General features: G+C 46.6%; 1 protein-coding gene across 1 annotated transcript; it reads right to left on the bottom strand.

Moving 5' to 3' along the window:
* Window positions 1–406: 406 nt before the first annotated feature.
* On the bottom strand, window positions 407–20,530 carry NSFL1C (NSFL1 cofactor). The gene is made up of 9 exons (XM_084774889.1): window positions 20,348–20,530; window positions 17,898–17,995; window positions 12,387–12,461; window positions 9,959–10,124; window positions 9,197–9,289; window positions 7,889–7,998; window positions 6,879–7,016; window positions 1,699–1,863; window positions 407–813 (listed from the first exon to the last, which is right to left on the bottom strand). Exons 1-9 carry the CDS (start codon window positions 20,450–20,452, stop codon window positions 651–653), a joined length of 1,113 nt encoding a protein of 370 aa, XP_084631015.1. The 5' UTR covers window positions 20,453–20,530; the 3' UTR covers window positions 407–650.
* Window positions 20,531–21,917: the final 1,387 nt, after the last annotated feature.

The following is a 21,917-nucleotide window of genomic DNA, read 5'->3' as shown; positions in this document are numbered from 1 at the left end:
CATCCCAACTCCTGAATCTCCCACTAGCATTAGTGACACTTTCTGCTTTCTCTTAGACAGACACTCTAACTGAACTCACTTAGGTTGTCATGTGCCACATCCCAATGAAAAAAGAACCCTCCACTTGTATGGCCACAGAGTCTGCTTTTGAAAACCCAAAGCCACACCAAGAGGACCAGTGTGGGTGATGAGGGAACTGAAAGAGTACTCATCTCACTGGATAGGAGTGGCTGCAGAGGATGCTCCACACAACACCTGCAGCAGAAGGACACACCAGGAGATGAGTGCGTGTGCACAGTGACTTTTATGCAGAGGATGAAAGCAAAGTCCCCTTACCATGCCCCAAGATAAGATTTTCTAGCAATCAAATACAGCTCCAGAGGGAATTTCTACACAACAGAATTGGTGGTGTTTCTTCAACTTTTTTGGTTGTTTTTATTTTTTTTCTTTAAAGTCCATTGATCATCACAAAAACTCAGGAGATACAACTAAAGAAAAAACAAATGTCCAACTGAAGTCTAAGGGCCCAGAGCTACGGATGAGACGTGGCACCGGAAGGGGTGGGTGTATATGGGGGCGGGAAGGTGATCCCCATAGGCATGGCTGCAGTCATGGGAGACACACAGGAAGGTGAGGCAGCAGCTGGGCGGTTATGTTAACCGCTGCACGATGACAGCGTTGAGAAGGTTGGCTTCCTTCAGGGTCTGGTTCTCATCAGCCAGCTCTTTGTTAGGGAAGGTTGTCATAAGGACAAAGCTGGTGGCAGCCATGGCAGGCCGGGCATCCACGATGAAGAGCCGGATGTCACTGATCCTGGAGGAGTAGCGTAAGCGGGAGGCAATGAGCGGGGTTCTCTCTGCTGCTGTCCCCAACCCTGGCCCTTGGGAAGAGGAACACGTCGGGAGGCTCCTCACCATTTCTGCTTCCCTGCGTCCCTTCTCTACAGAGCAGACAAAGGTGTCTGTCGCCTGGAAGCACATCAGGCCCCTTCCTTCCCATGCATAAAGTTCCCTCCTCTTGGCACTATGTAGTAGTGGCTCATGACAGCCTGGACAGACAAGACGCAGCCTAGATCTCTCACCCATATGCTGCACAGGTTGTCATCTGGGTGGGGTTTACCAGCGAGGTGAAACTAAAGCAGTAACTGGTTGGTGAGAAGGTCACAACCCTCTCCAAGGGAAGCACCAACATTAGAACATTCTGAAAGAATATGGCAAGATCTTTGGGTGCTTTATACCTTTATCGCAAAGGCACATTTGGCCAGCACTCAAGAACTGCCAAACTACTCACTGGCCCACACCTGAGTCCTGGCTTAGCTGGCCCACTATGGATAAAACTTAGATGCCCTGTTTTGAGAGAAAGGAGCTTCAAGTATCTTTACTGGTGATAGCCCCCTAGCACTTCCGCTGCTGGTCTCTTAATTCCGTGGTACCTCAGGTTCCCTATCTTCCTTTGAATAGAGAACCCGGTGGCTTAACCCTGATGATGAGAAATGAGACCTGCAGATGAGCTGTGAGCAGACCCAGCTACTTGTACATTCATCACCCCGACCCAGTGCCTCCTCCAGGGATGGTATGGATTGCTTGATGACGTCCACGAGGGACAACAGCTGCCTGCTTCCCACAGGTCTGCCCTGGACTCTGGGACACTCTGGGACTAGATAATGCTGGCAAAAAGCCGTCCAGATAGAGGAGGTACCTGTGGCTGTGGTTGAATTTCTGCACCAGTCTCCCACCATCTGCAAGGCGGATTTGGATGTTCGTGGTAGGCTCTGCCTCATTGATTAAGATGGACGAGCTGGCTTTGGCTTCATTTTCTGCTTGCTGGGCTGGAGAGCTGGTGTTTAATACCTGGGGGGCTGTGCTGAGGGGAAAGGAGTGCATCAGAGCAGTGTAGAAACAAGGCCCTCACAAGCAGACATCTTTGGGTTCTCACTGAGCAACTGCTATGTACCTGAACCTGCATCTAATGCTGTTGTCAGTGACTAAGACAGGTAGAATCCTGCCATCATGGACCTAATATTTACCTCAGACCATAAGCAACAATCGCTCAGGTCAGGTGCTCAACCTGGGTGTCCTTTATGACAAAGGCTAGAAAGAGGACAGCCTGTGGTGGTAGGTAAGACTGTGGTGAGGCTAAGGGACCCACAGATCAGGAAGTTAGCCTCAGTGAAGTGGTTAGAGGATGAACTCCAAGTCCGTGGCTAAGGCAGCTTTGGCAAGGGACTGGTTGTGTTACGCTCTCACACTAGTACACTGTTTCTCAGCCTTTCACGCTGTGGCCCTTTAGCACAGTTCCTCCTGTTGTGGTGACACTCAACCATAACATTTTCATTGCTGTAGTTTTACTGCTGTAATGAATCATAATGCAAATATTTGTGTTTTTCAATGGCCTTAGGTTGTTTGACCACCAAAGTGGTGGCAATCCACAGGTTGGAAACTGCTGCTATGGTATGAATTTATGCACAGATGCACTCCTATGTGCCAACTATGGTGGTGGCGAAGGAAGGACCCTGAAGGACAGGGTGGAGCATCTGTTGTCATTAGTACTCACATCTTAAGAACGAGAAGGACCCGGGTCCAAACTCACCTATTAGCTGTGTGTCCTTGGGCTAATCAAGTTCAAGTTCCATCTTTTAAAAAAACTGAGACAGGATCTCACTATGTTGTAGCCTATGCTGGCCTAGAACTCACTATGTAGTCTGGAGTGGCCTACAGCATATGGACATCTTCCTGATACAACCTCCACAGTGGTGGCATCACAAGCATGTACTAACATGCCCACCTTTCAGTACAGGACTTTCATTAGCAAGAACTTTTAATAAGGGTCAAATATGCTTGTCTTGCTAAGTTTTAGTGAGGATTAAAGGGAGAACTAGCTAACGTACTTGGTGTGGCTGACAAAAACAAGAAACACAAGGTTCTCACTTCTCTACACCCATCTGGGGTTCTCTGTTCCCTGAATCACCAACCAGGCCAGCCTTTCTCTTAGCAGATGACTTGGCCTCAATCTCGGAAGGTAAGAAAGACCACTAGGTGACAGCTCACTCATCTCAGTGTAAGGCTTAACCAGGTCAGTTCCCAGATCTCACCTTTCTCCTTCCCCCTTTATAACCTAAAAAGAGAGGGGGCTGGAAAGACGGCTCCAAGGTTGAGAGCACACACTGCTCTTGCAGAGGACCTGAGTCCAGTTCTTGGTTCACAACTGACTTTACCTCCAGCTCCAGGGCATCCAACACTTCTGTCTTCCATAGGCATCTGCATTCACATGCAGATACCCACATGCAGATACATACAAGTACACATGACCAAAAATAATAAAAAACAAATCTTAAAAAAAGAGAATACCCATAGAAAGTCCAACTGAAAGTACTCTCAATGATGTTTCCTATGATTCTAGTCCTTTGACAAATCTGCAAAGTTCAGAGAATACAGTATTACAACAGCGCCATTACAGGCCACTTCAGAGACCGAAGTGATGGCAAACTCACTTGATACTAGGTCCTTCTACATGTTACACTTGCTAACCCACTGCAGAAAAAGCACCTCATGGGAACTATTTAGGAAGCACTACCCCGGAAGAAAACCAGCAAGGAATGGCCAAGCAATGGACACCCCTTTCTGTGAAAAGACAGGGGCTGAAAGAATTAAAAGTGGAATCCAAAGAGTACCAACCATACTCATGTATGTGAGAGGAGCTGCTTTGATGTCAGATTCCTGGCCTGTAAAATCCAAGCCCGGGACAGTGGCAAGTATCATGATGGCTATTCAGTTAGGCTCTCAGGACCCCATCCCTGTCCACTATGAATAGTTTCACTACCTGACATTTCTCGGAGGCTGCAGCTCACTGGGAGCAGCAGTCACAACCAAGCCTGGAGTCAAGAGTAAGAGACTGCTATTCCAGTAGCCAGTGCTGACTAGGTGGCCAGGGCCAGCCACTCACTCTTGTGGTGGTGCTGCCTATGACTGAACTTTGCAGCCACAACTTTCCTGAACCATTTTAAATACCATTTGAGACAGGAATTATCTCCACCTCAGACAAGAGAACAGCAGCACATGCTACAGATCAGTCTAACAAAGCTTTCTCCCTCAACAGTCTGTATGTTACACCAGCCAAGGTTTCATCAAATTTAACTTCTGGAAATAACCCTGACATTAAAAATCCTTTCTTAGGCCAGCCAGATGGTTTAGTACCAGTTCAAGGCTAGTTTGGGCTACAAAGTCAGACTCTGCTTTAAAAACTAGAATAAGACCTTGAAAAGGACTTGGGGTTGGGGATCAGAGTCATTTCTTTTGATCTTCTTCCCAATGTGGCCACACTGAATACATTTTTTCTTAACTAAAATTCATGATGCCTACATGCCAGAAGAGGGCATCAGATTCCATTACAGATGGTTGTGAGTCACCACGTGGATGCTGGGAATTAAACTCGGGACCTCTAGAAGAGCAGCCAGTGCTCTTAACCCCTGAGCCATCTCTCTGGTTTTTTTCTGCATTACATTAAAAAAAAAAGGTGAGGGAACAAAGGCATAGTGAGGTAAAGATCACAAGCGCTAATCTAAGGTGGAGGACAAGGGTATAATCCTAGTCATCTGGGTCTAGCCTGTGCTCTTAACACAGGGCCCGCTAGGCCTTGGAATTATATAGATACAGGAAGATTAGAGGAACCCGACCCTAAAAACAACAATCAGACATGATGGGTTTAAGAGAGACTAACAGAAGATGAAGCTGAGTAGCTAAGTAGGATGGAGGGGAGGCGGATATGGTCAAAATTGACTGTATCAAATTCTCAAAGAATAAAAATGTTAAAAAAAAAAAAAAAAGGGTAACTTTTCTGACCACGTCTCCTGGATGGGGAGCTCTGGCGGCACTCAGAGGAAGGATACAAGTTACCAAGAAGAGACTCCATATTCTAAGAGCATATAGAGGGGGAGGAGGTCTCCCTCAATCACAGACATAGGAGAGGGGAGAAGGGGGAAAGTGGGAGGGAGGGAGGAATGGGAGGAAACAGAGGAAGGGCTAACAATCGAGATGTAATATAAATAAATTAATTAAAAAACTATTAAAAAAAAGGGTAAATAAACAGCTGGGCATGGTGTTTTTGCAGCAAAGTTGAGAAAATAGCTCAAAAGACATATTGCACTTGGCATATACTAGAGGTACAAACACCACTGTGGCTGTACAAAGTTATCTAGGACACCCAAAGTGTCCCCAGTAAGAACAGAGACAGGAAGGAGCCCAGTCTGGTACTGGTCAGCACTGTGGCCCAAGGGGTGGCCCCACTCTCCAAGCTATGGTTCTTATATGTAGAAACAGAAAACAAAGCAGGGTTAAAGTCACTAAGTATTGGAATGCTTAATACAGCAAACAGCAGAAAACCTCAAACACCTGTGTACTTCAAAGGTCATCAGAATCCTGGACCAAAATCACTTACGAGATGTCAGGTTTAGCAATGAGTTCTAAACCCTTTCAGAGACGGAAGAGAGAAAGGCAGCCACTCTGACGCTGAGTGGCATCATTCTTTAAATGAGAGCAACATGCTTACAGAACATGAGTCCCAAACCACTCCATATACTTTACAGGCAGCTATGCACATCCGTTTACACGACAGGCCCTCTGCTTAGTCCTCCAGAGAACTGCTTCCACCGAAGCCACTGCTCTCTATACAGCAGGAAGGGATTTCACCATGGGCAGGGAAGGTGAGCCTCAACCTCTATAAGCAGAGGCTTTTCTTTGGTGGGAAATGACGCCTCGCTCACGTGCAGAGCCTCTGCCACTCAGCTGCTCATCACCTTCCCAATGGAATCAACTGGCACTGAGCTACTTTCTTCAACACTTACAAATCCTGAGACTCAATCCCGTCCCTTACACATTATTAGCACTGCAGAAGGCCTGGGAGTAGCAAAACTCCCTACTCGTGTGCAGCAGCGCCCTAGGCACTCCTGGTGTTTACAACTCACATTGAAGTAAGTGCAGTATTTACCACTGTCAGGAAAATTGTTCAAACAAAGGGATGTAAAAGCCTAAAACCACCACAACCATTCAAGACAACTCAAGAGTTTTCTCAATGCCTTTAGACTGAGATGAATGACCCATTCACTATACAATATAACTTTTTTTATATATAACTTAAAAAACAAAACCCCCAAATCTCCATCTGTTTTATTTTTGAGGTAAATCTGAAAAACAAAACAAAACAAAACAAAACAAAACCCTGAGCTTTTAGCCCCTAATTATTCTGGATGACAAAAAGGCAATGGACCAAGCTGTGACGGGTGGTATATGCTTCCTTCTAACTGCAGCAGGCTGAGGCAGGAGGAGCCTGAGAACAAGGCTAGCTGGGCTCAATAGAGCTCCAGCTCTGTCTTGACTACACAGTATGAGTCTTATCTCCTTTCTAAGGGCTGTGGTGTCCCTGGGCTCCCAAGCATCCTGAGCATTGCTCCTGGGAGGTGGGGTTGGACAGGAAGCTGGAAGTTCCTTAGCCCCGGCCGCCATGCTTATTCCAGCCTTATAGCACGCAGGAGGTCACAGCTTCTCTGACACTCAGGACTCCGAGTCAAAGCAGCAGTCGCGTTACACTTCCTCTTACTGCTCACACCAAGCAGTTTTACACGCACTGGCTCCTTTACACCTCCCAACAATAATCCTGCCGGGTCAGACTCTTATCAGTCTTCATTTATAGTTGAGGAAACTGAGGCTCTGCAGTCTAAGGCCACAGCGCTATACAGTGAAGGCGAGCAGAGACTTAAATCAAGTCTGTAGACTCCAGAGCCCATACTCTCCTACTCTTCCTCCTCTCAAACAAAACTACTCTAACCAGTAAGGAGCTCGTCACAGCGAGAACACAGGTCCGGCTCCACCCGACACCCTTCTCACCTGCCCAGTTTCTGGCCCTCGCCAGTGAAGGCTTTGAAAGCTCCTTTGGGCTTCACGAAGTCCTCGTCCCGATGGTCCTCCATATCCAAGTTCACCTGCCCACCGTGAGCTAACCTCCGAAGCTCTGCAGGCACTTCGCTGCGGAAAAAGGTGACGTTAGGGTTCACTATAAGGACGGACACACTAGCAATGGGGGCATCCTGTTTAAGTTTTTCTTGTCACCTTGATATTGCCTAAAGTCATCTGGGAAGAGGGAACCTCAATTGAAGAACTGCTTTGCCCAGATGGCCTGCAGCCATGTCTCTGAGAGACTGTCTTCACTGACTAGTCATGTGGGAAGGTCCAGCCCGCTGAGGACCACACCATCTCTAAGCAGGTGAGTCTAGCTATGTAAGAAAGCCAGCTGAGCAGGAGCCAGTGAGCAAGGAGACAAACACCCTGTCACCTGAAGGTGTAAGCGCAAACAAACACCTTTCTCCCTCAAGTAGCTTTTACTTATGTTTTAATCACAGCAACAGAAAGTAGCCTAGAACAGTACACAAGGTGAGAACAAACCTCTCAATCCCTTTGCTGTCAAGCCCTTCTCCCTCCTGTCTCTCCACCCCTCCCTGTCTCCTTTCTAGACCCCTGAGGCCTTTCATGAAGAGAGGAAGGGGTGAGAAGCCGAGGACGTACCCCACAGCTGCCACAGCACCTCACACTCCAATGGTGTGAGGAGGGGGAGGGTGGTCATGGTGGATCACCTGTGTCTGGCTATGTAAGTGGCTGTCTGCCTGCCATTGCAGTTACAGCACGGGCTGTTTATTTGGCTACTTACGTTTGCCTCAGGGCAAAAGGTCAAAGGGAAAAAAAAAAGTCAAAGTTTCTTTGGGAGCGATCTGTGCATCTTTGAGTCAGTTATGTTAAATCTGCTTTAATACCTTTACTTTCCAAATAAATGCTCTGTCTCTTCCTTTCCCACCTGACATCTCACTCACTAAAGTGAGACTAAGGTGGGCTTTTCTGCGTACCCTCTACGGATAGACTCCAGAAATTGGGCATTGGACGGGTCTTGGTAGCTTCGAAGTTCACCATTGTCTAGGCTGAATCCAGTTTTCCAGAGCTTCAGCACTACGTGAACCTGTGACAACAGGACGTAATAAGCAGTTAGTCATGACAGGAACCTAGAAAATGCGATTTAAACCTGCAAATGAGTGGGTTTTCACTATTTCACCACCTTACTATAAAAACATCAAAAGCTAGCATGCTAGGCATATGAAAAGGGCTATCAACAACCAGGCGTGTAAGCACCAACCCATACTAGGAACATGTTATGACATGGGTTAGGAGAGGCAGGGTTGTTCTAAGGAGTCTTCCCTACCGAGGAGACTGTCCAGGAGGTGGCTCGGGCACAGCTCTGGCTCCCTAACTGTAGCACTGCCAGCGTGCTTCATGTGCAGCTTGTGCCACATTCAGCGCCAGTGTCAAATCTACCTCTGAGTTATTTTGTAGTTATTTAAAAAGTGGTATCTGGGGTTGGAGAGACGGCTGAGTGGTCAAGAGCAAGGAGTGCTCTTCCAGAGGACCCAAGTTTGGCTCACATTACTCATGTCGGGTGGCTCACAACTACCTGGACTTCCAGCTCCTGAATCTAACACATTCTTCTGGACTCTGGACTCACACATAAATCTCCTGCCCACTCCACATAATTAGAAAATAAAAATCTCAAGAAAAAAGATATGTACAATTTGTCAACAAGTCCCTATACACACTCACAGACAAGGGTTGAAAGGCTAACAACTAATGCATTGGCAGCTACCACTACAAGTCTATAAACACTTTACTGTCTTCCTGCTTGACCTTATTTGGGAATAAAAATAAAATGATTTAAAATATACACCACAGAAAGGAAAGGACATGAAGCTATGCCAAAGTAATTTGTGGTATTAAAATTTTTTAAATGATTCGAAATTATATAGTACCACTATATGGAAGTGTGTGGAAAATAAAGAGCAATCAAACAAAACAAAACAAAACCAACTCAACCAGATCCATCTCAATTTCAGGCCTTCTTTGGCATCTGAAGGAGGTTCTTCAACTATTCCCAAACGACCAGAGCACCCGGTCCCCACACACTGTCCACAGAGCACTCAAAGGCCTTCCTGTCCATCCTCTTCCCCACCCTTTGCCCTGGCCCTCTGCCCACCACGGGAAAACTATCCCTGTTCAGATCACAGCAAGGACACTTTCTGCAGGCTCCTCTCTCAGAGGCTGCTTGTTCACACACATCAACAGTCCCTTCTGAAATAGGCACAGTGATCTCCAAGGCAGGCACTCACGTCTTGGCCTGAATGCCGCCTCCTTTCTCCTGCCACGTAGGCAGACTCTTCCTCCGGTGCTGCTCCAAGGCGGTAGCCCCCTCCTGCAAACGGCTATAAAGGACAAGTTCATAAACACTTGGTGGTGCAGCTACTCAGAACAAAGACACATGACGGATAAGGCAAGATTCTGATCAAGCCTGTTAACTACTGGATATCAAACTCACTGGTCACAGGGCAGAGGTTGAGAGCTGGAAAGCTCAGATAAAGGAAACAGCTACAACAACTTAGTAATAATGGCTATGCAGGAATTTGAGTAAAGGATAACACCAATGACTTTTCGATTTTCCCAAAGACAGAAATTTTTACCTAGAAACTGGTAATGAAGGCGGGCATGGCGGCACACGCCTTTAATCCCAGCACTTGAGAGGTAGAGGCAGGAAGATCTCTGTGAGCTTGAGGCCAGCCTGGTCTACAGAGCAAGTTCCAGGGCAGCCAGAGTTACATAGAGAAACACTGTCTCGAAAAACACCAACCAACCATTCCCCCCCCAAACAAAACAAAAAACCAAAAACCAGTAATGAATGTAATTACAGTGAAATAAAGGAAAACACTAAGTTTGTCAAGTTGGGTAGTATGTTCCCAAGCTCTGACCCAGAACACAGGCCACACTAGGCTTCCAAGTGAAGAGAACAAAAGAACCCAGACACCGCTAGACGGATGCAGGCCTCAATCTCAACCGTGGAACTCAATTCCTTTGGGCAGGACAACCCTTATGCTCACTCTTGGTTTACTGGTCTCTCCAGGGCTCTTGGTCACTCGTTCCACAGCTACAGCCCCGTGCTCTTTGGCACCCTTAAACAGATCATCCACCAGCTCGTTGGGACTTTTCTTCCGGGGAGGGCCAACAATCTGCTGTCCACTTCTCTCTGAGCCCCCAGCATAAAACCTGTGTAAAAATGCCAAACACACCAGAAAATGAACAGAAGACAAAACAGGCTCAGGGCATCCTGAAGCAAAAGGCACAGTGCCTCTTGTCTTTAAGGAAGTTTTTGGCTGGCTAGAACACATGTAAGGATCAGGCAGGTATGATACAATGGAGCAGCCATGAAGTCAGTACGGGTCTCTGGTGAAATGGTGGTGGTAGCAGGGAGATGAGGAGACAGGGTGAGAGCCGAGGCTGCCTAGCTATCTCCTGGGCCCTCTTGATGATGAGGTTATCAGGTAAAAGATGGGGGGCGGGGGACGACATTCCAGGCATGCACAACAGCACATTACTGCTGCAGGGGAGTTTCAGCGGGGCTCATCCATCTGGAGGCCCCTTTCCAGGAGGCAGCAGCAGCTAGCTCTAACAGCTCTGGATTAATGGTGGTGGTGCAGTTAGTACAAGCAGCTAGGATGCAGTCCTGGCTCTGCGACTGTGTGACCCGAGTAGTAAGCCAGTGCACTGTTTGCACACGTTGCTGCTTCCCAATGAGAGAAGGATTCCATGCCCTACCTACCTGCTCCTTAAGTCAGGTGAGGTTCAAATCAGCACATGTATGCAAAAGAACAAGCAGAGCAATGCACACGTGAGGCAGATGACACCACACAGAGAACGCCTAAGACTTGTCTCATCTGGCATCCTCAGGAGACATACTAGAATCCAGGGAAGCTCCAACCTCAAAATTACGCTCCAGGACACTCACACCAGGTAGTCTAGTGGCCCAAGAGCAGCCTGAGATTAAGGCAGCACTTTTGATTAATCTGGAATGAGTTGTCATGTAGCTGCTTCCTCATCATTCTTAAACTAAGTCAGCATTTATGTCTAAAAGGGGCCAGTGGGAATTTGCAAAAACTAATCTTGGTTTGTAATTCCTCACAATTACTGTAGAATGGGAGGCCCTGGCAGGGAATGCTGTTTCAGGTCTCAGGTGCCTAGGGGCCAAGGAAGTTAGTTATAAGATATGAAATAGTGGACAGTCACAATGGAGGCCGTGACCAGGCTAGGAAAGATGGAGGTGGTATTTGGAGCTAGGCAGTCACACATGTGATGGTGCCTTCTACTTGAGGAGTATAACATCGTGAAGTTACCAACATCTCCGAGCCTCCAGTGTATTTAAAAGCAAAGTCCTGAGGTAGTGTAAAGCACTACCATGGATGAAACAGAACATGTGACTCCTCAGACCTGCGCTGTGAGGTCACTACATTTCCACAACAGATCTTCACCTCCTTGAGGAATGCTTAACCAAGCCGACCCAGGGAGATAACCTGAGAAGTGAAGCCACAGCAGCTTGTTCTTGTTCAATCCAGGTAAATACAGTTCCGCCTGACTGAAAGTTCTCAGTCAAGGGGTCTTTAAGTCTTAGCTTAAGAACTGGGAGCCTGTGATCAAAGCCTTCAAAGTATTTATGCTCTTGACCTGGTATTTCTGTTAGAGGAACTACTGTGAGAAAATAACTCAAAAGTGGCCAAAGATTAATATACAAAGATTCTCACAGCACCGATATTTACAGTAATACAGACATACTATAACCACTGGACATAGGGGAAACACAGCATTTCAGTATCAGCAGCAAAGAGTCTGTGTCTAAGACCTTGCTTAATCTAACACAAGAAAACAAAATCATCTTCACCACATCAAATATGTTATACTTACAACAAGACCTGCATTGAAACATACCAAAACATTAACATAATTATCAAAGAATAAATGCTATACTTTTCATTCTATGAGTCTCATATTTTCTACAATGAAACAGTACTTCTATTACCACATTCCTAAAAGTAAAAACAGTATGATTGTGTTGGGAGAATACACATTTACAAACCTTCTACTTATTGTTTAATTTATTAATATGGATAAAAACATTCCACAAGTAGATACTTGGCTATTTCTGCATTGTGATATTAAGGGTAACTTTTCCATTCTTAGAGGTTTTGTTTCTCTTCCCACAATATTCTTCAACAAATACCTTACTGTAACAATTACGGGAAAACAAAAACAAACAGAACATGGGGCGCGCGCGTGCGCCTGTGTGTGTTTGTGTAACAGGACGGCGGATAGACAGAGATTTTTTTAAAGTAAACAGAGCAAACTGTTCTCCGATTATACCCTCTACACACAGCAGTTGATGGTGGGTAATAGTGCACACGTGTCCCACGCCTTATTTTAGGTGATTTAAACACCACTAGTACTTCCTATAAGCTGCGCTCCTGTTCAAAGCCTTACCTCTGTCCCTCCTCTTCCTCCTCCTCTTCATCTTGGTCATGGATGAGGTCTCTGAAGGATGTCACTCTATTATCACTGGAGACAAAAAGGAGCAAAATGAAGACTGACCTAAGTTTAGGCAACACAGGATGTGGCGTCTGTCTGTCAAGGTCACACAGGACTAAGAATAAGTCAGGGAACGCTATGGTAAGGTGAAGTGAGCTGCTTCTGGGAATGAGGTTCTTCCTTATTCACTACTTTTTGTTTTGTCTTGTTTTTGTTTTTTTCTAAGTACATTTGATAAACTTTATTCATATATCCGTATTCACTACTTTTAAAACTTACTATTGAGGGCTGAAGAGATGGCTCAGTGGTTAAGAGCACTCACTTATTGCTTTTGCAGAGGACCCAGGTTTAATTCTCACAGCCAAGTTCCAGGGACTCTGACATCCTCTTTCTGACCTCTGCAGGCACCAGGCATGCACATGGTGCATACACATACACGTAACACTAGCCTTACTATTGAATAGTTTTATCATTTAATTTTTAACATACCAGGCAATAACTAAATGTTGGATTTATAAAGATAACTAGACATAGTTCTTACAGGCTAGTAGCACAGATAAGCGACTATCCACTACAATGCTGCGCAATAGGGACTGTGACGGTACATGTGGCCTTATGAACACAAAGCCTCTTGTCTAGTGTGAGTGGAAAGGCTTCCTAGAAAAAAGACACATTTGGACCCTTACCAAGGAATTGGTGGACAGGCAGCTGAGTGGAAAAAGGATGATGGAGACAGTGGGAAAAGGGAACATAGCTTTATGGGGATATGTAAATGCAGAGAGAAGAGACTAACATAGCAGAGAAAGGCCAAGGAGTTGCAAAGAATGAATGTATAGGTGGCAGGCAGCACTAGAGAAGAGAAGATCCCCGCCTGTTCCCACTGCAGGATTTAAAAAGGTTCTACTGCTATTTAGATCCTCATGCCTCAGTCTCCCAGGTGCTCACAGTACAGGCACGAGGCACCACACCAGCTGAGTGTTATTACTAATATACAAAAGGGAACACCAGAGTCTACAGGGTGCAGAGGAGGGTTACGGAGGGCAAGTGTTTTCAACTGCCAATTTTCTCCCTTGTTTGGATCTATTCTCAATAAACAAAGGCTTATGGACCATGAGACATGCATTTCATTTATAAAGATAAAAAATAATTCTATTGTATCTTGGGAAAAGTAGCTTTCCTAGAATGTAGAACAGAAAGGGGGCAATTCAAGTTCATGAGGCCAGACAGAGGAACAGCTGGTTACTAGGAAGAAACTTACTGCTATGTCCTAAAGATTTGTTTCAAGGAAGCAAGCAGAGGACAGAAAAACTGAGGTTTCATCAGTTAGAAATGAGAGGACAAAACCCACCACCAGCACCAGCACCAGCACCAAACACCAATACAGCTCCTGTTTGAGTTTGTTGGGAGTAACCTCTGGGTAGGCCGAGGGACATACGACACAGTACAAAGGATCCCAGTAACGACATCTACACTAATGCTTGGAGAGGCGACTTCCACTCACTTCCTCAGGTCTCTTTGCATGAATGATAGGCTAACACTGAGAATTCATGGGGGAAAACCTGCTTGTTAACACGTTCATATACACCTAAAAGCATACTCTCCACATAGATTTTCACTTTCAAACCTACATACATAAATCCAGTAGCACCAGACATATTTTGGTGTTGGTGCAGATGGTTCCAACGCTAATTCTGCTCCCTACTTTGGCATCCTGGATGTGCAATTTAAATTCTGTAAGCCTTTGCTTTCTCTTAATGCCAGCACCAACCTTTTGGGCCTTCTGGGTACAGTTGGCCTCCTGACACACGCAGATGCCTTTACATGTGATGGTGCACTTAGGAACTGCTTTGCCAAAGCCAATTCTCCAGTGCAGCCCTTAGATAAGAAGCACCAAGAGCTCTCGAAGTGAACCTCAATCCTCAAGCCCACCTTAAGTCTCTGGAGTTGGAGGTCTGGAAGTGGTGCCCTGCACAGTCCCTGCTGAAGAGGGGAAGAGGCCCCAAGTGTGAAGACAACTGCTCTAGGGTATCTCTGGAGAGTCTCCTTATGGTCCAAATGTGCTGGGCACATTATCAGTGTCAGAACCCTGTGTTTGATGGTCTTCATTTGGAGGCATTAAACTACTTCCCAGGGTTTCTGGTACCCTGAAGTAGCACAAAAGTCCCTTATTTCATTTCTGCTTTAAAGCTGGCCTTTAAAGTGGCAGCACAGTTGTGTGACTATGGAAATGCATGTCCAACCAGGAAGGTACAAAGCATCATTTTGGCCATTTAGCATCTGGTGTGGGGTTAAGCCCAAGCAGGGTGGCGTGGCACACATCTATAATCTCAGCATTTAGGAGGCTGGGGCAGAAGGAGAACAAACTTCTTTATATGTAGCCAGCCTGGGCTACATGTAAAGAAAGACCCTGTCTGGAAAAATAAATTCAGTGAGTGCAAATAAGTATCTGAACACGTACTTTCCTTAATTTAAATTAATTTACATTTCTACAAGAGGCCAGTGGCAGCCTATTAAGCAGGGTAACCTTAGGGAAGGAGATAATGCAGGTCCTGAAACCTTAACAAGTACAGATTCTGTGAGATGACAGAGATTAAAATATAAATGTCAGGCTGGGCATGGTGGCTCATGCCTTTAATGCTAGAAAAGGGAGGCACAGGCAGGCAGATCTCTGTAAGTTTGAGGCCAGCTTGGTTACAAAGAGAGTTCCAGGAAAGGACAAGAGAGGACACAGAGAAACCCTGTCTTGGAAACCAAAACCAAAACCAAAAAGCTGTCTGCTGTCTCGTGTTAGATTCAGTGAAGTGCTGGACAGGAAGGAGGCATCTGGCAGCTGTGAGATGGACACGGCCTGAGTGTATCATGGCAGCAGCTGTGACTCAGCTGACCTGAGAATGGCGAGCACACTTCCTACTTCCAAATCTGCTGAAGGCGTGAGAGAACACAGGGGAGTCTACCTGGTACCAAGAGATAGCTGGTGAGCAAAATACGAACTCTCCTACTTCCCATCATCCTACTAGGACGAGAAGTTTCAGTTAAACTGTCAAAAAAAGGATTCAAGACAACGCGAGAGAGATGCTACTCATTACACCATGGATATGGCTAGAGTGAACATATTAGAGCCACCACCAGAGTTCTGAGGAACAGGGCTGTGGTGTGCTCTGCAAACATAGCAGTGGGGCAACAGGCAGAAGGCTAGAGAGCAGTACAGCAATTGAGAAGACACCAACAGACATATGACAGGGATGGGTCATCAAAGAACTGAGTTTGGTTGGAACAAATGATTAAAGAAAAGTAAAGGGGTTAAGATGGGGAAGGCAGATTCAGGGAAAACTTTGGCAGACTTCTGAGCATCCTTGAGAAGCAGCGTGCTGTGGCTGAGAACTGAGATTTAGGGAGCTAATATCCATTTGTCAGGCTTCTGCGATCTGGGGAAGACGCTCAGCTCTTGTGTGTCCTCATCTATACTAGGGGGGCAGTAGAGTATTCACCTCACAAGGTGGTTGACAACTAAAAAAAATGTATATACAGGCTTACCTCAGGCACTGGCACTAAGTGCTCAGTGACGGCAATGATTTACACTGAGCTTAGACTCCCTCCCACTGTAAGTTATGCAAAACACCTTACGCTTTGAGAGGATCTAATACTCTCTTGCCAGAAGATAGCTGCCTACAGTCATTTCAGCCCTTTCTTCAGACTCCTAGCGGACAGGGGCTCCACACTAAATGCCCTATTCTAGAGTCAAAGGAAGAGTTTAGTGACTAAGTGTTCTTGGTTGACATGAAAGGTAGATGACAGGTGAACAGGGATCAGTTAGCAGCAGCCTAAGTGTCCTGTAACAGTTAGGCCAAAGGCTGGAGAGCTGCTGCTCCCCACCCCTACCACCAAATTACTTCTGAAAAATTTCAGTCAGCATTTTCTTCCTAAACAAAGACAATGACACAACAAACCACACCCCTTTTCCTTACTTCACTGAAGTCCACTATCAAATCCAGGGCTTAATCAAAATAGTAAGGTAAGGCCAACAAGCCTGAATTTGTGTCCAGGGTTATATTCCTTTTAAGCTTAATGCTAATGTTAAGCCCTAGTTCCTTGGTTGTTTTACTTTTATCATAGAACACACAGAAACACACACACATTTTTTGAGCACATGCGTCTGCCTGTTGTGGAATGTGTCAGTGATAGCAGGTAATATATGTTCTAAGTGCTACATAACATTGTTGGATGTTTTGTTTTTTAAGACAGGGTGGTATAGAGATCCACCTGCTTCTGCCTCCCAGGTGCTGGGATTAAAGCAGTGTGCTGGCAAGTCTTTCTACATAGTCAAGGTCTTTTTACATAGTTGTGGCTGTCCCATGGAGACCATGCTGGTCTTGAACTCACAGAGATTCGCCTATCTCCCAAGTGTTAGGATTAAAGGTGTGTGCCACCATGCTTAGCTTGCTTTGTAAGAATTAATTCACTGACTCTGCCAAGTGGTAGACACTATAAGTATTTCCATTTGACGATGATGAAATCTGAGGAGCTGAGATAAGTATCCTGTTCTAAGGCACACGTCTCTGAACTTGGGCAGTCGGCCTCCCTGGCCCTACACCAATAAATTCTTGTTGCACTCAGACTTTTGGGCTGTGGGAGAAGAGAGGAGGGAGCAAATGAACAGCATTAGAGGCTACATTTCAACCTCTCCTGCTTGGTACTTCTGGCATGTCAACAGCCCACCAGTGAGGGTGGGTCACAGAGCTGGATCACAAACGAGCTTTTGCCAGCAGCCCATACCCCACAACTCACCCCCAGGCAGTAACATACAGCTTCTTATCAGTACCTCACAGCCTATCACCTGCAAATAATTGAAAGATCACGTTCATATGAACACGAAGACCAACATTCTCCTCCTGTGCAGTGACTGGCCACTGCAGTCAGGTCTAGGAAAGGCGAGGTAACGTAAATGTTACTTAACTTCCCTAGTCAACTTCACAAGAGGTGTTTATTTTCACAATCATCTTAACAGGGTGATGGGCATTCCTAGAGTCATTAACGTCATCTATATCACAGCACTCCTCAAGGAATGAAAACTTCCAGATATGAGACAGCTATTCCTCACAGTCCATAAATACAAAGCCCTTAGAAATCCTAAGTCGGGGCTAGAGAGATGGCTTGGTGGTTAGCAACACTGAATGTTCTCCCAGAGGATCCCAGGTCAGGTCTCAGCATCCACACCATCCATCAACTCCAGTTCCAGGGAAGCCAATGCCCTCTTCTGGCCCCCGCAGTACAGAGACATACATGAAGGCAGAACATCCATGTTCATTAAAAACAACAGCAGCAAAACCTAAGTAGACCCTGATCCCCTCAGTTTTCTTTAAGTAGATCTTTAAACTTCTTGCTTTATAATCCAAGCCTGACCCCTCTGTCAAGCCAGAAGGTCCCTTCTCTGGAAACAGTCATGTAGCAATTCAAGTTAGTCCTTACCTGGGAGCTGTGCCTCTGGACACTGAACTTGCAGTTGCCTGTGAAATGGTCACAATGTCTTCATCCCCTCCATCTTCATAAAAACTTGCTAGTGCAATCTGAAACAAAGAGAGAGTACCTTAGGACCCTCCAGTCTTTCACCTGACACATATCTGACAATCCACAGAAAGAGACGATCCACACTTAAAAAAAGATGCCCTAACCTGGAACCAAAGACTAAACAGCAAGGCAATAGCCTCTATCTTCCCTGGAAAAAAGAAGATTCACCCACTAAGGGAACGAAGATAACAAGTTAGATTAGTATGAAAAGCATAAGACCACCATCTATTATTATTTATTTGTGCCATGTGGTCTGCACACTATGTATGTGTTAATCCATTTAATATGCTCAGAACACTATAATTAGTATTACTGTTTCATTTTATAGCTGGCACAGAAGGACTGAGAAATGGTGGACAATTTCTGGAGGTAAAAAGTGGGGTCCGGGGCTGGAGAGATGGCTCAGAGGTTAAAGAGTGCTGATGGCTCATCCAGAGGTCCTGAGTTCATTTCCCAGCAACCACGTGGTGGCTCATAACCATCTATAATGTGATCTAATGCCCTTTTCTGTCATGCAGGCAAGCACTGTATACATAATAATAAATAAATAAATCTTGAAAAATATTAAAGAAGAAGAAGAAGGAGCAGAGGAGGAGGAGGAAGAGGATGAGAAGGAGGAGGAAGAGGAGGAGGAGGAGGAGGAGGAGGAGGAAGAGGAGGAGGGGGGTGTGTGTGTCAGGCTCAGCTCCAGGTAGCAGGCTCAGGCTCTCACTCTTATGGTCTTATAGGCAGAAGTGACAGATGCTACTTTTCCTTCCTTTGTGAAGCCCAATTTCCTATTTTGTGAAATGGGGATGCTCTCCCACCACCCCCCTAACACTGATGAGACAATCACTAAGATTAATGCACAGCCACCTTAGCTTTACACATCTGCAAGTCCTTCACCCATGAGTCCTTTGGCCACTTGTCACTGCCACCAACTCAAAGAGTGGGCATTTATGTATCACACATTTTCTACACAAAGAGATAAGAGAGGACAATGAGGTCCCACCACAGAGACGGAGGAGGCAGTGTCTGTCCACAAGCTGGCCACCTATACAGGAGGAAATGAGCTGTCATGGGGCAATCACTCTGAAGGCATTTTCATGAACTATAACCAGCCTGCTGGGAAGTAGTGTGCCATTGCAGGACTGACATTTAGAGAACCTAAGCTTTTCCTTCTATCTTGTATTTCTGTTTAGCAGAGGCTTCAGAGTGCCTGCAAGAACACGTGATCTCTTCTCCTTTTGTTTTTTGAACAGGGACTCTCTAGTCCTGGCTACTCTGAACTATGTAGACTATGCTGGCCTTGAACTCAAGAGATCTTCTGCTTCCAAAGTGCTAGAAGGATATTAAAGAAGTAAAAATCCCTAATGTTTGGAAAGCTATTTAAATGCTGCAGTCAGCGGACATGGTTAAGGCACAAAGCTCAAACACCGAGCACACTTTCCGAGGCCCTCTGACGGTGCAATTTGTCATCCACCAATTAGGGTTAGTCTTTACCTGTTTAATTAGTAGTTAGTGAGGTCTTCAGCAAGTTACTTATCCTCCAAAGTCTCAGTAAAATGTGAGACATGTAAATGAGACATTTCTGTAATGCTGAACAGTGCCTGGCTTGTAGTAGGTGCTTAAGAAATATTACTCATCACCGTCTACCTAAGATGTAGGCTGGCCAAGGGCATTTACGCAATCAGTTCTTTCTGACATTAATTACTGTGTGTTTCTGAGCACCGAGAGATGGGCATTTGTTCTAGCGATTAAGTGTGCAACATTCCCTGCCCGGTGAAGCTTATCTTGTCTCCTAAATCAATCAAGTACGTTGTGACCATTTATCACACGCCAGTGAACAAGACAGTAAGGTACTAAGAAAAGTGACGAGGCCCCAACCTTGCGCCAACAATCCCACAGGTAGTCTCTCCAGGTAACTGGGCAAAAGAGGGGGCACGGGCTGACTCCAGGGCACGGTTCTTCCCGCCAGCACCGCACCGCTGCGGAAGCGGAATCGGACGACCTCCGCGTCCTAAGCCGGTGTCTCGGACCCACCCAGCCACACGCAGCCACTCGCCGCGGCAGCCACGCCCCCAGGCGACTCCTCCACGCGGACTGCGGCAGCGCCCCAAAGGCTCGCCAATCCTGCGAGCCCGCAGGAAGAGCCGAGGCCCCGCAGAGCAGGCCGGGGCCGGCCCCGCGTCCTTCAACTGCTAAGCCGAGCCGGCGACGCGTGGCAAACGACCCCGGAGACCATGAGGCCTGGGGCCAGGGCCGGGCCCCGCAGGGATGACGGTGCGCTTCGGACGCGTACGGATTAAAGCGCCGACTCCGCGCTCGGCATTCCCCGGGCCCGCCCGACGCGTCCCGCCTCGTAGCGCTACCTGCAGGTCCCAGCCGGCTGACTCGAGGAAGAAACGGGCCCGGTCCTCCTCAGCGCCGGTCACCGCCACGAACTCTCTAAGCGCGTCCTGCCGCTCCGCCGCCATCTTCGTCCAGTGCACTTCCCAAACCGCTCCGGCTAACACTGCATCAGCCCCAGCCCCGCTGCTGAGTTCCGCCCGCCGTTCTACCGGACCCAGACGCTAGGCGCCTTCTCGTAAGCTCCTCCCCTCGCGGTGCCTCACTCAAAGCCCTCCGTGCGGGAAACCCAGTTGCTTCGCTCCCTCTGGTGGCTGCTATGCGAATCTCACCCTAACGGCGAAAGGGTTGATCGTTGAGAGGTGAGGGGCTGGCTGCTTTTCCCACAGGCCTGTGGGATGAAGGACTTCATCCCTTTGTTTCGTTAATTTATTTACTTAATCATTCACTCCCTTCTTGAAGCATTACCTGAGAGCTGTCTATGGCTTGATGCTCTTCCAAGGGCGGTGGATATTACAGAGCGAAACCAAGTACCGTGCCTTATGTTCTTTGAACTGCGTCCAATGCTCACAGCGTCTCCTTGGTTTCCTATTTTTGTGAAGCCTCAGGGCTTGCCACTTGCATATGACATAGGCCAGTCCTTCCAACTATGATGGATAAGAGTGAGCTGGCGATTGTCATTTGTTTACATGCCTCTATGCGCTGAATAAAGTTGGTTATTGCATGCGACATTAGTCCTTCTAATTTGGGGCTTCATTCTCCCAGGTACCACGGACACTAGACAGGTAAACAATTGGGGCTCTACATGGGGTAAATAGGCAGTTTTTTTTTCGTAGTTCCCAAGGAAAAGCCATTCAACACCCAACCTGGTCTTGAACTCAATACCAGGCTGGCCTTGAACATCCCATCTTCTCTGTCAGCCTCTCAGGCAGCAAGCACTTCAGGGCTTAAAGGCGTGGCAACCATTCTGCCTCCAAGCCCAAATCTCTGCTCGACTGAAGAAACTCTACATCAACAGAAAGCTTTGCTCCAGGCCTGGTGCCTCTCTGTTCTCTCTGCTGTTTTACAGCTGCAGTTCGTGTGTGGCGTGACCACTTCATTGACCCTGGCCAGTTTCCCCAGCGACTGTCCCTAGTGCAAGCACAGCCTGAGTGACTCAAGACTCAGAGTGACACTAGGTCTTCCCAGGGTGCAATTCTGTGTTCCTTGAGGCAGTGTGATTAAATCCATCCACAAGAAATCAACTGATGTGCCTTGTTGCAGATCTGCTGATTGTGTGTGTGTGTGTGTGTGTGTAGGACAGAGAGAGACTAAGAGAGTGAGAATGTTTACTCAGTACACTAATATACAGACACAAAAAAGCCAATAGTGCGCGCGCGCACACACACACACACACACACACACACACGATTCTCCCATACTTAACTGTCAGATCCTAAGTACTTGGAGCCCAACCCAGAGACTTGTGATGTCTTGTATAAACATTCAGAGCCAACCTCCAACCACCTAGGACACCTTGCTTTAGATGTCGAGCTTAAGGACATAACTAGTGCTGAAAAATGTAGTGTTATGTACTATTTAATTAGATAGCAA

This window comes from Acomys minous (assembly GCF_964271855.1).
Source record: "Acomys minous genome assembly, chromosome: 3".
Lineage (NCBI taxonomy): Eukaryota > Metazoa > Chordata > Mammalia > Rodentia > Muridae > Acomys > Acomys minous.
Note: the sequence above shows the minus strand (reverse complement) of the source record. Positions and strands in the feature narration are given on the sequence as shown.

Bases quoted from the DNA above. Each gene is read 5' to 3' on its own strand.
- NSFL1C (XM_084774889.1), bottom strand. From the start codon at position 20,452: ATGGCGGCGGAGCGGCAGGACGCGCTTAGAGAGTTCGTGGCGGTGACC. The intron at 7,999-9,196 runs GTGAGTGCCTGC...CTGTTGTCACAG, and splicing joins GGCGGCATTCAGGCCAAGAC to GTTCACGTAGTGCTGAAGCT. The intron at 814-1,698 runs GTACCTCCTCTA...CTACTCCTCCAG, and splicing joins AAATTCAACCACAGCCACAG to GATCAGTGACATCCGGCTCT.